Source organism: Aulostomus chinensis, chromosome 17, assembly GCF_037954235.1.
Source record: "Aulostomus chinensis isolate RoL2024-O1b breed Wild chromosome 17, RoL_Achi_v1.0, whole genome shotgun sequence".
NCBI lineage: Eukaryota > Metazoa > Chordata > Actinopteri > Syngnathiformes > Aulostomidae > Aulostomus > Aulostomus chinensis.
In genome coordinates this window covers 18,975,564-18,990,939 of record NC_141336.1, presented here as the reverse complement: position 1 = coordinate 18,990,939, position 15,376 = coordinate 18,975,564, and the positions used below count along the sequence as shown (strand labels likewise).

Below are 15,376 nucleotides of genomic sequence, written 5' to 3'. Positions count from 1 at the left end.
AACTCTTGATATGACTGATAGATCTGAGTGGTAAACAACAATGCCTTCACATTTTTATTTTCTACCACGTGATTTTTAATTTGATAAAGTGTAAAAGAATGTGCTTATCCATTTCCTGTGTACAAGAGTAAACAATGGTGACATAAATGAATGTTTCAAAAAAAAATACACAGAACTGAGTTGGGGCTGAAGGCACTGGAACAGGGAAACACATTAAACTAAGTTCATCCACTTAGCGAGCCATTCAGTCAACAAAGCAAAGTCTGCCAGCGAGAGGCCGGTGGCTGCAGACTCCAGGAGCCAGACTGACCACATATTGGGATACTGAAGAGATTTAGTGGCCCAACTCTCTGAAAAAAACAAAAAAAACAAAAAAAAACTTCTCCTTTTCCAGTTCGCTAGCCATACACACTAGGCCTTAAAGCCAAATCATCATGGAGGGTGGGGGGGCCGAGAGGTCTCGGTGTCTGCCACTCCGCGCAGCTACATAAAAAGAAGGTGAAGGATGCCGTGTGAGCAATTGGTTCCAATTGACAGAGGATTGGTCATGGTCAGCCTTGTGAGTGGAAATCCACGTGAGAATGTAGCATTTGGACCAGCAAGGGGCACAAGAGGCCAACAGCAGACAATGAGGGCACTCAGAGGAGTCTGGCTGCTGTGGAATCGAGGGGCTCCATCTCCTCTGATTTAACCCTTCATCGGCTAGTTATTCCGTCGATTTAAAGCACTTGGGCGGGCTTCCATAGAAGACATGTAACACAACAGGTACGTAATGATTCAGTTTAGAAACACGTCTAGAAAACCAAAACCCCTTTTTCAAACTACTTGTGTATATATTACACGGGAGTGTTGTAACAATAAAGGTTCTAATCATAAACTTAAAAGTTGTAGATTGATTGAGTTAACGCTCGTCTGTGAGCTCAAGAGGCAGCCCAACCTCGACCATCCTTATGACTCTTTCACCAATTAGCCAGGTCCTGCCAGCTGAATAGAACTGGCCACTTTAATGTCTCTGAGGGCCACAGGGTCAGCGCTCAATCACAGCCCGCTTGGAGAGGTTGTGTGTTTGAAGTAGTTGCTAGTTGACAGGGCGGGGACGAGGTCAAAAGGGTGGGGGCGGGGGCAAGAACTCCTGCCAGCTCTAAAGAGTAGCTTTTTGTAGCCAGGACACTGGCCGGAGCAGCCGGGCCTTTCACAGCCCAGCCGCCCCTCTCCTGCAGGTCCACAACAGCTGATGACAAGGCCCCAGCTGCTAATTATCCGGCTGATGGAGAGTCACTGAAGTGGGACTGTCGGAGCGAGGGGTGGCCCTTGTGTCTGCAATGGGATAAATCTGAGGGAGGGTGGAATTTCAGCGGGGGAGGAAGTTGGAAAGTAAGAACTCCAGGGGCAGGTAGAGTAAAAGCAATTCATTTGTTCTTATTAGAACTTAAATTGTATAATCCGCCTTCACTCAGCACAGACAATTCACAAACACATTGGAAGGATTATTCACTTCTCAATAAACACTAACAAAAAGTTGTTATGGGGTCAAACATCAGATCTGGATTAGTATCCTATACAATACAGGTCCTCTTCAGCTGCATCTATTTCGCCGAGCACACTGCTACTTGGTCCACGCTACAGCATCACCTGCCCAGAGGACACTGGAGCAGTGCCGGTTGAGTTCCATATGTAATACTCTTTGGCTTGAAGCTCTCGAGCTGCAGATGAGACAAAGAGATCGTGTTTAGTTTGAAGAAATCTGCATGTGGCTTTCATTTTGACAGGATATAGTAAACATACATGTGATGATTCGTGGTTTGGCAGATGAATAAACCTGCACCGAGTGCTGATCCACACTACATCCAGACAGGGTCGTATCAGGCACTTTGAAGTACAACTGTGAAGATTATCATGGATATATATATATATATATATATATATATATATATATATATATATATATATATATATATATATATATATATATATATATATATATTATTTATAGATTAGATACTAATACATCTATGGGACCATTTTCTGTTATTTTGAAAACTGTGGTTAGCAAACAACCAATGATCACCACTTACTCTGATGTAGGCTGTGAGTTCTGTACAGAGGGGGTCAGTAGGTCCTGGTGCCGGTCCAGAGAAGCTGATCCTGCCTTCCATTGTGACCTCACGAGATTTCGGGAATTTCTGTCCTGAGTATTAACAAAAGGAGAAGTACTCTGCGTTTAATTGAAGTCGAAGAAAAAATTCAAGTCAAATTTATTTATATAGCATCAAATCACAAGAAATAATGATGATACTTAACAAATGGAGCAGGTCTACAGGGTTTGTACACATTATACCAATATTTTTCAGTGTCTTTTCCATGCCTGTGAGGATAATTTTCACGACCGCATATTCTATAAAGTAAGCCTACTCATGAATAATATTACATATCTCAATAATATTAACGATAGATAATTTTATCAATAGATCTTTACTGAAACAAACTATCCTAATAGTCAGGTACTTGTGAAACAAACTTCTATGAATTTCCAAAAATATTTGGCTTTAATTTGAATTCAAAACACTTTTCTAGGCCTTGAAATTGAGATTTTAAACATTCCATGACTTTTCCAGGTTTTTCATGCCTTTATGAAAACAGGGAACCATATTCTTTGAATTTATCTATTTTCTTCCATGAGCAAGCACTTGGCGACATCACAACATTCGAGCGGATCAAAATGGGTGGCCATCTTCCTTGACCGGTAAGGGTGAGGGACAGATTCAGGGAGGGACTAAGACAGAGACTACAGTTTACCGAGCATCCAGACCAGCAGGTTCTTCTCCTTGACAACGTCCAGCTGTCCAGAACTCACCTTCACATCCACAACACTCATCTGATCCCTGCAAAAGACACAAAAAGCTCGTTCACAGGAACAGCAAACACACAGCACAGAAAGAATCTGTACTGAATTGTTTAGAGAGCTTCAATCTGCATTCAAAAACAAATAGCAACAAAATGCAAGCAATGAAATCCAATTTAACAATCGATCACCTGCATCATTTTATAATTTTTTAAAACCATCTCAGCTCTACAACACATCCACAGAGTTGATGTACTTGTTTCACGTTAGAGCCTGACAGCAGAGTGATCAAATAAATGCTTGAAAAAAAGGAGGAAAAAAAAGCATTCTGTGGAAATTTCACCCTAAAGTGCATGAAAAGTGTTTTAATACATGACTGCACACAATTAGCTCTGTTTGAGATAAGGAGGGTGGGTTATTACTCATTTATTCAGCTCAGATGAGTTGCTCACTGTAGGTCTTATGTAAGTAACTCAGGTGGGAGGGAATGCTGTTTTATAACACAGATGCCTGGTCAATAAAACATTCAAAAGAGAGGATACCTAAGAGGGGCACTCTGGAGACCACGTACCCCCACCGGGGCCGAGAATAAAACAAAGCTGTGTTTTGGTACATTAAACAGCCCTGCTGTGAAAGGTAATAGGATCTTCCTTCCTCCATGCTATATTCCCCACCATGATTTTTACATAATATTGCTCACAGATGGATGAAGAGATGCAGGTGCTGGCAGAGATGATTTCTATTGTCAGACTTTAGCTGGCTGACCAAGAACAGCTCGTGCATCAGCCCTCGAAAATGTGATTTGATAGTCTTTCTATCACGCTCGTCTATAAGTTATCATTCCGAGGACAAATAATTCAGATTGGTGTTCTGCATGTATGAAGTTTAGTCACAATTAAACAGATTTCTCAGTCTTGTCTAATCCAGATTTAAACTGTGTAACTACCTGTTAAAGAAGGGTATGTGTGCGTCACAGTACTCAAAACTATTCTTAACACTCTCGTGAAGTTTGAGAGTCACCGACACACGCAGCAGGTTGTCGTCTTCCTTCAGCTGGTACAATCCAAGGATGGGGGGAACAGGTACCTGGCGACGGAGGAGAACGTCAAGGGGGATCACAGATGGCGGAGTGGCACAACATGTGTGTGTCAGTATGTTCTCACCTGAGATGTATAGCTGCATAGTCTGAATGGCTCTAGGGGAGGAGAGAAGGGGAACTTGTACGGCCCAGAGAAACCTGAGCTGTCGAAGTTATCGACGCTGCTTGAGACTAAGATGCTGGAATCCAGCGAGGTGACACAGGGATGTACCAGGATGTCCTGTAGCGGAGAACCATTCGGCGGCAGAGTGAGGGTCACCATCACATTTGGGAGCACCCCCTCCACATCACACTGATGATAGAAGGACAACAGATGAAGGAGAATAAAGCAGAAAATATTACAGCGCTTGTTTTATATTTTGTACTTACTTTGCATGTTACAGTCCCGTACACATCCCACAGGTCCTGCTGACTCTGGTTACCGTACTGCATGGAGCGGACAGTTTCTAGCAGTGCTATGTTCACCACAGCCCGCCCCCGGTAAAACCCGGTCTTCCAGGCTGGCTGCTTCTGGCTTCCAGCAGGCGCAGGCACTGTAGATACAGGAGGAGCCCCCAGTGGTGGGACATCAAGTGGTGTACCGAGCGGACAAACCTGCAGTAGCACCGAGGGCAGCATTGCCAGGCGAGAGGGCAGTCCCTCATTATCAGGCTTGCTCCCAGAACCAAGAAGAAAAGTCTGTAGACCTGACAGGAGAGTGAGGCCCTGGGAGACAGACAGCAGGCTGGAAAGAGGTGGTCGTGGCTCAGCAGGGGCATCCACTAAACACAGGCAAGCTAGGATGAGGGAACCTTGAGAAATGGCCACCACTGGCCAAAGTACTCTCTTTACAGGGCCGTCCAGACGCAGCTCCAAAGCTGGTGACCGCTGACGGTAGAGGCAGTCATCCCTGAGTGGTACATATGACTTCTGTGGGTCTGACAGACCCAGCTCAGTAAGCAGGAGCTGCAGCATAATGCTGTCTTCTGGGACGGCTACATAGGAGCCTCCTGCCAGGATCTTTGCTCGGTGCTCCACAGTCGAAAACCTCCTGAAGGGGGAGATGCGAGATATTTTTAAACACAATTCGCAATATGCCAGGAGAGAGAGCTATCTCAGTCTACTGTTCGGATATAACCAACATGTGTGTTTTATCAGAACAATCACAAATTTTGTACAAACCTTGAAAAGCGTATAGACACATTTTCTCCTTTGTCGTGGGAAATAATCCACAAAGCCCGCAAACTCATTGGTCCAGCTGAGCTTCAGTTCCAAGCTAAAGTAACAGACGATTCATTGTACAACCAAATAGATGGATATCAGCATTTCCCTGTGTATTTGTTGGGAGTAAGTTTCACCGGACAGCCTGAATCCCACAGACGAAGCGACTGGACTTCCTGTTTCTGTCTCTCATGTGACAAAAAACACCAATCAGCTGACAGACGCGCTTGCGCACTGGCAAGCAGCTTCACCACCATCTCCACCCTTCTCTCCCATACAGGAAGCTGGGTTGCCAACCAGCTAGCTGTCAACAAAGGGTAAAACTGTACGAAATCAGCAAATCCATGTGGAAGTCGGCGGTGTTGCCGACGTCAAGCTCCGTCATATAGACTGCAAGTCTCCTCGCCGCCAGCCGGATTGAACATGGCGACAACTGCTCAGCTGTTCGAGGTAAAATGACACCGCAGAGCTGTGTTAGCTGTCAGGCTAGCTAGGAGGCTAACTGCCAGTGACGATACTGTTCTTATCTCTTAGCTGTACTTTAGGACTGCACATCACAGCTGGAATATGTTTTCTCTATGCCATAGAATTAAAGAGTTAAGCCTGTGTGCATGAGATATACGGGGATACATTGTTGGTTTGCAGTAACGTCAAAGTACAGCACACCGTCTCCAGGATATTGACTGCCAAGTCTCCTGTAGTATCTCGGTGTCTCAGCTTATGTTGAGTCCCGTATGAGCTGGTCATACCTACTCCCCTGATCTCTTGCACGTTAGGAGCCTTTCGATGCAGATGAATACATCGAGAGGTTGGCGTGGAGGACTCCAGGAGGAGGCTCCAAAGGAGGTGCTGAAGCATTTGACCCCAAACGGTAACATTGCTGTCGATACACTGCACAACATTCATTTAACTTCCCTTGAGCATCATGAGAGATCACATAGGCAGGAGGATGCAGGGGAGGTACTCTCTGCAAGGTTTAAGATGAAGGACCAACAGCGACTCTCAAATTGCTTTTCTGAGTAATATTACAAAAATATTCCATTGGTTTCAGCTCATCACAGCATCTGACACATGAGTATTTGACTGCAAACAAAGAACATGCTCAATAGAAAACATTGTGAAGGCTCTTTTGAAGCTTAACTATTATTGCAGCACTAATGCTCATATTCAGACTTAATATACTAATGTTGTTCATGTGTATAACAAATCCTTTTTTATTTAAATCCAAGCTTTTTTCGTTGTACATTCTTTCTTGTAAATTTCTCCAGAAGATGAAGGTGTTTTTTTTCCTCTTTCCTAATAAAAAAACTGAAGCAGATTTCTCCTTACTTTCCTTTGATTTGAATTGAGAATTTAAATAACAGTCATTTTGAAGAATTACTTTAATTAAATATGAGTTTATTAAAGTATAACTCTCAACATTGATTTCCTTCATCATCTAAAGATGTTTATGCTCTAAAGGTAAACCTCAGTTTTATTATTTTACTGAGGGGTCTTTGATGGTTTGGAGAAATAAATGTTAAAAGGAAAATACAACTTCTCCCGGTATCTTCGGTGTTGTTGATTTGTTTACCCTTGGCGAGCAAATTGTTTCTCGTAAGCAAAAATGCCGCAACAGTTTGACTCTACAGTAGATCCATGCTGCCTTATCTACTTCCGCCACAAAACTGTTGCCGCCACCGCCACCACCTCCTCCTCCTCCTCAGAAGCTCTTAGTGAGAGGAGTGAGAGACAACGTATCTTAGGAGGCCACCATACTTTGAGTCACCAGCCAGGGAATGAGTGTCTATTGGGAAGGGCTGGGAGATGTCTTTAAGCTGTAGCCATTGCTGAGGGAATTAGTCAAGAGATTATACACTCATCATTTTGGGATGTTTCCTACTCTGTGAAATGTGCTGCTGACTTAGAACATTTGCTCTGCAGTCCTGATGGCACTTAAAAATGCAGCTGACGAAGCTGCTAGTTTTCAGAGCTTCTTAAATCTGGGGACCCAGGAATTAAGCATCTGACGCTATTCTGTAACTACTAACTACTGTATAACTGTGAGGTCAGTGGGACAGATTTAACCTTGCGCTACTCAATTAGCTTTCCAAAACAGCTGTATGTTTTTGTGTGTTTTAACTGTCCGTACATTGTGGATCATTCCTAATTTTCCCCGTGATAGGCTGCTGGAAGAGTTTGAGAACCACATAGAGGAGCTGAAGCAACTGGATGAGAAGATTCAGAGGCGGGTGGAGAAGCTCGAACATCAGTGTCAACGTGAGGCCAAGGAATTCGCGCACAAAGTGCAAGACTTGCAGAGAAGCAACCAGGTGTGTTAATGGGTCAAATCCAACGCTCATTCAACACATTGTGTCATTTATCTACATCCGTGCTCTGTCAATCCAGGTGGCCTTCCAGCATTTCCAGGAGCTGGATGAGCATATAAGTTACGTGGCAACCAAAGTTTGTCACCTGGGCGACCAGCTGGAGGGCGTGAACACACCTCGGCAGAGGGCCGTAGAAGCTCAGCGTCTGATGACCTACTTCAACGAGTTCTTGGATGGAGACCTACGCAGTGACGTCTTCAACAACCCAGAGAAGGTGAATGTGCTGCACATGCTCCTTCCCTTCACTGCAGCGCGCATGCGTGTGTGTGTGTGTGTGTGTGTGTCTGTGTCTGTGTGTGTGACCACTGACAAGGACCCCTGCTGTGATTTTACTGGAGGTGAGAATGAACAGGATTATGAAGTAAACCATCCATATTAATTTGTCAAGTTTATCCCTTTAGTTGGATCCCTCGGCTAATTTGGATTAATAAACTGTCATTTGCTGTTTGACAATAGCAGGCTGATTGACTAGCATGGATGTCAACGTGCTCATGTCAACCCTAATTGCATTTACAGTAGGTTGTTTTGGAGCAAGAATTTGCTTAGTCCTCAGCTTGTGGCGTGTTCGTACGTGTGTGGAAGGTGATAACACACACACGAGGAGATGAAACACACGCAAAGCTCATGCTAGCAGGGAGCTGATGTTAGACAAATAGCTGTTTGAAAGTAAGATTTGTAAATTCAGTAGAGAGATTGGGATGGTTTAGATTAATTCCTGTTTGCAGGAAACATCAAGAGTGGATGTAGAGCAGTGAATCTGGAGGTCAATCCCAGAGACGGGAGCTGGAGATGGAGCTAGTTTTTCCAGAAAGGCATGCAGAAATATCTGGCCAGATTCTTTTCCTGAGCATACCTCCAGACGAGGGGGAAAGAGGAAAGTTGCAAGTGAATAGCTGGAGGGGGATGGCTTTGCTAATCCTTCTGAAAGGGAGGGCTGGGCCGCCAGCGTGGAGACAAGTGCTGCTAAACCCTGACTGCAGGGAGACGGCTACATTACTTACATGGGATTTAGCTAATCTTAGCTGGGGGACAGATACTTAGAAAACCTTCGCCGAGCAGAAAGGCTGGATCCTCCTCACGGGAGCAGAGTAATGATGTTAGCTGAGGCAGGCATCTGCGGGAACAGAGGAGTTGCAGACGGCGGGCCTTTCGTAGGTCTTGGGCTTTTTCAGTCAGCGTGTATGTCAGGAGGGGCGGGGGGAGTGGGGAGGTTCGACAGCCCCCCCTTTTTTTTAGACAGATATCCCTGGCCGGACAGATTATTGAAGGCGATTTCGAATCCTGTAGGATTACAGCCCATTCAGAAAAGACATGCCAATAAAGAGCTGGATGTGCTGCTAAGTCAGGACCGCCGCTGTTGCTGCTGCCGATGCCCAGGTGAGCGCAGCCTGTCTGTTATCAGCTCCCTGTTCAACACGGGGAGGTGGAGGAGGGCTACTTTAAGATGATGATCCCTGAGTGTAGACACTGCCGGCGGCCTGCCCACATTCTTTCAGGATGTCCACCTCTCATTGTCCTGTCTTGCTCTCTCTCTCTCTCTCTCTCTCTCTCTCTCTCTCTCTCCTTCCTCTCATCTCACCTTTCTCTCTCTCTCTCTTTCTCTCTCTCTCTCTCTCTCTCTGCCTCCTCCAGATTAAGGAGGCTGCTGATATCATTCAGAAGCTGCATCTCATTGCCCAGGAGCTGCCTTTCGACAGGTGAGTCAGGCATCCTAGAGGCAGCTTTAGACAAGAGCACTGTCAAACAAGAGGAAGGTGGTGTATTAATGATGTCGACTATTCCTCACGGTGTAAGTCCATTGAATAATTTTTAAGTCTTTAAGCATTTGAATTCAGTGTTTTAATAGCTTTCTAGAAATGTAGCACATGTAGAAGTCAGAGCAGGATATAATTCATAATTGGCTCCTTGTTTCCACAGATTTGCTGACGTCAAAGCAAAAATTGCAAGTAAGTCGCCACCTAGACTTTTCCTCCCTCTAAGCAGTCCCCTTTGCAAACACAATAAAAATGATATCTCCAATTCTTAATGTTATTCTAAGCATTTGGTTTGTGTTGTCAGGTAAGTACCACGACCTGGAGCGACAGTTAATTCAGGAGTTCACTGCCGCCCAGCGCAGGGGAGAGATTGGACGGATGCGGGAGGTGGCAGCCGTTCTATTACATTTCAAGGTGACCAGAAATAATTTGAGTTTAAATCTTACACGTGTTATTTAGGAGTTTTCAACATATAAGTTTGGCATCAGTCAAGAAACATTGTCATAAAAGTAACAGATGTGTCTCTTTGCGAAAGGGCTATGCACACTGTGTGGACGTCTATATCAAGCAGTGTCAGGAAGTAAGTCGACGGCGTCTTGCTTTGTCCACAATATTACACACTTTCTTGATAAGACTGTGTCGTCTACTGGATTAACCCTTCGTTGCTCCTCCCAGGGAGCCTACCTGAGGAACGATGTGTTTGAGGACACAGCAGTTCTCTGCCAGAGGGTCAACAAACAGGTGGGCGAAGTCTTCAGCAGCCCAGAGACTGTTATGGCCAAACTCATCCAGAACATCTTTGAAAACAAACTGCAGGTATTTCTACTGTGGGCTCATCATGTTTTCACTGTTAAGAATTTGCTGGAATATGAGTGTAATATATTTTCAATACAATGTGGTGCTTCATCTTCACAGTCACACGTGTACAACGAAGCTATTCTGATTTAAAAAAACAAAAAACAAAACTTCTTTCCAAACTCTTTTGCGACTGCTATTTCCAGGAGTGTCCAACTCTCATCCTTGCACCGTTGTTCAACCAGCTTTCCTCACTTGCCAGTGAAGCAGTCGGATGGTATAGAATCCATGGGGCAGGAAAAAGATATTTCATACACGTCACTAGTTCAATATGGCTGCCACAGAAAGTAAATGGATGAGCATTTATTAGTGGATGCAAGTTGACACTTTTAGCTGTAATTTCTTGGAACTGCAGATGACATTCAAGTATAATCTTAAATCAACTGCAGCTCAGGATGGAACCATGAATGCCCTTCTAGGGGGAGGAAGTTGGCTTTTTTGTTTGTTGCCTCGACTAAGGAGGTAATGTAAAGAATATGTTCCAATCTAGAGTTAATTCCCTCTTAACCTTTTCTAATTCAGTACTTTAAAATGGGAGTGAAACTACTGCATGTTAATGGAGCCAGAGCTTTTGATTGCTGTGTGTGTGTGTGTGTGTGTGTGTAGCATCCCAGATGTGAAGATAAAAGCTGTGGTAGTCTACAAGTATTTGGTTTAAGTGTCTCGAAAGTAGTCGGATTAATCATTTGACCAATTAATTGTGTTGATTGCCAGTAATTTCAGGGCGTTATTATTATTGTTTTTATTATTATTATTCTATCGTTCTTTTTTATCAGATGCAAAAAAAGAAAAACCAATATGATATATATGAAGGTGACATTATATATCAGGCCTCTGACAAACCTTTATAAATTGACTGCTGCCTGACTGATGATTTTTCTCTCTGTCCATCTGTGTCTCCAGACCCACGTACGAGAAAAACTGGACGAGACTCGACACTCTGACGTGGAACAATACCTCAAGAACCTCTATGACCTTTACAGCAGGTAATGAGCTCCTTCAGCTTTGGATCCTCCTCCTGAGTACTCGATCGTCTTCATCCTTCTACATTGTGTGTTGAATCTTAACACTCCAGGACCACAGCTTTGGCCACCAAGATGGCCGAGTTTAACTTGGGTTCAGACAAGACCACCTTCCTGTCCAAGCTCATCAAGAGCATCTTCTCCTCCTACCTGGAGAGTTACATTGACATGGAGAAGGATTACCTTCGCACTCGAGGCGCGATGATCCTACAGCGCTACTACGACTCCAAGAACCACCAGAAACGTCCAATTGGAACTGGCAGGTTAGTTTTGTGTCCTCCTCCTTGTCATTATTTGAGAACAGTTGGGATTACATGTAGCACTGTATCATGTTATCGTCATCTGTCCTCAGTATCCAGGAGCTAAAGGAGCGGATCAGACAGCGCACCAACCTTCCTCTGGGCCCCAGTATTGACACCCATGGGGAGACCTTTCTGTCCCCTGAGTTGGTAGTTAACCTGCTGCAGGAAACCCGTCATGCCTTTGAGAGGTGCAACAGGGTGAGTTCTCTCTATAGGTGGGAGGGGCTTGTATTCATGGCTACTTTAAAAAGAAATGCGTGGTTTGGTTTGAGAGATTAAAGGTGTTTGCGGCGACGCAGCTTTCAGATCCCTCCGACCTGCCTAAGAATGCCTTCTCCATCTTCCTGCTGCTGGTGGAGCACCTGTGTGTGGACCATATCGACTATGCTTTGGAGATCGGCCTCTCAGGTACATTAAGCATTGACCTTGGAGATCACATGACACAGGAACTGGTCATTTTAGCTTTGTCCAGAGTCTTAGATTGGATCCTTGCAGCCTGCCTCCCTCACGGCTCCGAAGCAACACATTCACTGTTAAAATGGAAACTTGAAGGAATGTTAATTTGATGAGAGTTCCACGTTTCTTACTTGTGTTCTTACATGGAAGAAAGTTGTGTCTGTTTTATTTTCAGTGTGGTTATTCTCCTGTTCAGACAGTGTAGCATAGGTCTTAGGGCCACTTGTGACACAGTCAGAGCAAATGCATGGATGAATTGTGAATAACTTCTTTTTGGTCTTTCCTTCCATTGAAAGCAGACAATTCATGATATTTTTGAATTATTAGCCTCATCGTCTGAAGTTGTTTTCTCTCGAACAACAGCGATTCCCTCAGCAGATGCCAAGAACGCCAACCTCTACTTCCTGGATGTTGTCCAACAGGCAAACTCCATATTTCATTTGTTCGACAAGCAATTCAATGACCAGCTCATGCCTCTAATAAGGTCAGTAAGACTCCATGATTTCTGTTTTTTTTAGATAACCTCCATCTTTAATCGGCTTATCATTTTCAGAGGGAGACCTGCTCATGACTTCAAATGTTAATGCTTGTTCCTCCAGCTCCTCCCCAAAGTTGGCAGAATGCTTGCAAAAGAAGAAAGAAGTGATCGAACAGATGGAGGTGAAACTGGACACAGGGATTGACAGGTCAGTGTGTCGACTACTGCCAGCATTGCATTGGTTTCATCACGTGTACATTGTGCAACTAAAACCAGAGAACTGATCTACTCTGATCGATGCATGTTTTGGTACCACAGCAGCAATGTGAGGTTAAAGATTCAGTAACATACCAACATATAAAATAAAAGGTCAAAGTGACTCAATAAACTTGGAATATGGAACTTTGTTAGTTTCCCCTGACAACAAAGATGCTGCAGACTTTTCTTATTCCACACAACTGTATTCCTGTTAAAAGGTCATTTCTCTGTCAATTTTAACGCCCAAACACTTGGACCATATTGGTGCTAATTTTCTGCTCCAGAACCCTAAACTGCATGGTGGGGCAAATGAAGCACATCCTGGCAACAGAACAGAAGAAGACTGATTTCAAGCCTGAGGATGAGAATAACGTCTTGATCCAGTACACCACAGTAAGGGACAAATGCTTCACATGTGAAATAAGACAAATCAGCCAAAGCCTCAAACATCGGCCTTTAGTTTGTTAGTTTTTCCTCATCCGTCCATGTGTCTCCTCACTGAACAGGCTTGTTCCAAGGTTTGTGACTACGTCAGTCGGCAGGTGGAGCACGTGCGAAAGTCCATGGATGGGAAGAACGTGGACACGGTGCTGACGGAGTTGGGTGTTCGTTTCCACCGCCTCATCCATGAGCATCTACAGCAGTACAGCTACAGCTCCATGGGAGGCATGCTGGCCATCTGCGACGTGGCCGAATACCGACGATGCGCCAAGGACTTCAAGGTGAGAGGGGGCATAGGTCCAGGATGCACTGGTCACAGGGCAAAACACAGCCCTCCTTACGAAGGCTCTGCTCCTGGGTGTGTGTGTGCTGTTGTTAATTAAATATAGGTGATCTCAGGTCGGTGCTCATTTCAACCTCGCAGAGCAAGCAAACAGCCTCAAAAAAAAATTATGTAGATATCAACAAGATAGCTATACATCTAATGACATCACCACATAATGAAGGCTTGAGAAAATTATTTGGTGCTGCTCCTCCTTCCTCTATTTATAAGTCGTGTCTAGGATATTTATTCATAACTTATTTCAAATGTAATTATTTCCTCAGCTGATCTTGTGTCAGCAACACTGATCAGCCTCTGTCAATATTCAATCTGTAACCTCCTGATGTCTCACCTTTTTATAAAGAGCACTGGGGTTCACAAAATGTCATGACCTCACAAATCAATGGGTACAGATCTGCTCTAAAACTGAACCAGAATCCGCTCTGATTTCACTCAGCCTGTTTGCGGAAGTGGTCAGGACACCTTTGTTAGTGGCATCTCGTCATCAGTGTCAGGTGTTCTTGTCCAACATGATCAAAACCTTTTAAAGGAAGTTAATTTTATGATGTTAATGACAAGCTGCAAATTTTCCCATCATAAGCTGGGCCACTTACATTTTCAGCAGTTTGAAGTTACTGTGAAAGAGTTAAACCATTCAGGAGTCGATGCATCCTTTCTGCGGTGCATCAAAGTAACAACTCGGCTGAGATGTGGATGTTAGCTGTAGCATGTTGCCTTTCTATCATACCTTTGTCTTGTAAAGTTGACGTACATTGGGAGCAGCGTTCTACCTTCTGCTGACGTAAACTTGCTGGTGTCTCTATTGTCCAGGTTCCTCTGGTACTCCAGCTCTTCGACACACTGCATGCCCTCTGTAACCTCCTGGTCGTCGCTCCAGACAACCTGAAGCAGGTTTGCTCAGGCGAGCACTTAACCAATCTGGACCGAAACCTCCTGCACGCCTTTGTCCAGCTCCGAGTGGACTACCGTTCAGCCAGACTGGGCCGGCACTTCAGTTAATGACTGAGTCGACTGCTGGCTGCTCTCCGTCCAGTACCACAGCGCCCTGCCATGCTTCGATGAGATGACGCACCTTGGAGGTAGCCACCTCTGCTTCACATGTAGAGGCTACTGCTCCTTGAATATGGGAAATGTGCATTTACCTTCTTTTTCCATGTTGATTTCTCCGAGATGTTTCGATGTGTATTGACTGAAGATTTAATTTGTTTTTAATACTAATCACCAATGTACATTGCTAAGATTTCAATAAGTAAATGGACTTTGATTTCTGTTATTATATAAAAAAAAATCCTTTTTTTTTTTTTGATTGTGCCAAATATATGAATTCTGTGGCTGCACAGGAATAAACTCTAAAGCTGCTGTAAAGGGAGACTCTCAACCATCACCGTAAACCAGCAGTAGCACAAACAGCCCCCCCCCCCCCCACCCACCCCCTAATGAAGTGTAGAAGATCCGACAGAGACGATCACATTGAGCATGAGATAGAGCTCTGTCTGGATAAGAGAGACACATGACCACTTCTCTGACCTTTAACCCTGCACCACAAAGCAGAGGTCAAGAGGCCACTGCAGAAAAGTGTGATCTGAACTATGAGCAGCTCTGAGAACCTCTCTGGAGGTTTGGGTGGTCCTTTGAGGCCTCAGATGATGGGTCACTGGGTATGTGTCACTGTAATTGCTCAGATCAACACTTGGCCATCCAGCGAATCACACATCGAGCCCAAAGACATTGTTGGCTGGATCTGTGGTGTTTCTGGGTCAGGGGATGCTGACGTGTTGACCTCTACTGATTAAGGAAACAAACTAGCAAGGACTTCTTCACACAGGGCTTATTGGAGGTTCACAATCACTGTCTTCTGCACTAAGAAAGAAGGTGGATGATCCCTGCTGCCTAAAGCTGCTCCCAATGACTGCTGTTTACCTTAATTAGTGACTCATTAAAAAAAAGATGTTGCATT

At 44.4% G+C, this 15,376-nt stretch overlaps 2 protein-coding genes across 2 annotated transcripts; one reads left to right on the top strand and one right to left on the bottom strand.

Moving 5' to 3' along the window:
• Positions 1-41: 41 nt before the first annotated feature.
• On the bottom strand, positions 42-5,346 carry ap5m1 (adaptor related protein complex 5 subunit mu 1). Its single transcript, XM_086182847.1, has 8 exons — positions 5,103-5,346; positions 4,311-4,971; positions 4,006-4,233; positions 3,789-3,928; positions 2,797-2,882; positions 2,076-2,188; positions 1,786-1,882; positions 42-1,703 (listed from the first exon to the last, which is right to left on the bottom strand). The coding sequence occupies exons 1-8, from the start codon at positions 5,168-5,170 to the stop codon at positions 1,621-1,623; spliced, it is 1,476 nt and encodes a 491-aa protein (XP_086038973.1). The 5' UTR covers positions 5,171-5,346; the 3' UTR covers positions 42-1,620.
• Positions 5,347-5,397: 51 nt separating this feature from the next.
• Positions 5,398-14,784, top strand: exoc5 (exocyst complex component 5). The gene is made up of 18 exons (XM_086182846.1): positions 5,398-5,591; positions 5,918-6,012; positions 7,306-7,453; positions 7,530-7,724; positions 9,143-9,207; positions 9,428-9,456; positions 9,569-9,678; positions 9,800-9,844; positions 9,940-10,080; positions 11,023-11,105; positions 11,195-11,404; positions 11,494-11,641; positions 11,743-11,851; positions 12,263-12,383; positions 12,499-12,585; positions 12,920-13,028; positions 13,142-13,357; positions 14,230-14,784. The coding sequence occupies exons 1-18, from the start codon at positions 5,565-5,567 to the stop codon at positions 14,416-14,418; spliced, it is 2,127 nt and encodes a 708-aa protein (XP_086038972.1). The 5' UTR covers positions 5,398-5,564; the 3' UTR covers positions 14,419-14,784.
• Positions 14,785-15,376: the final 592 nt, after the last annotated feature.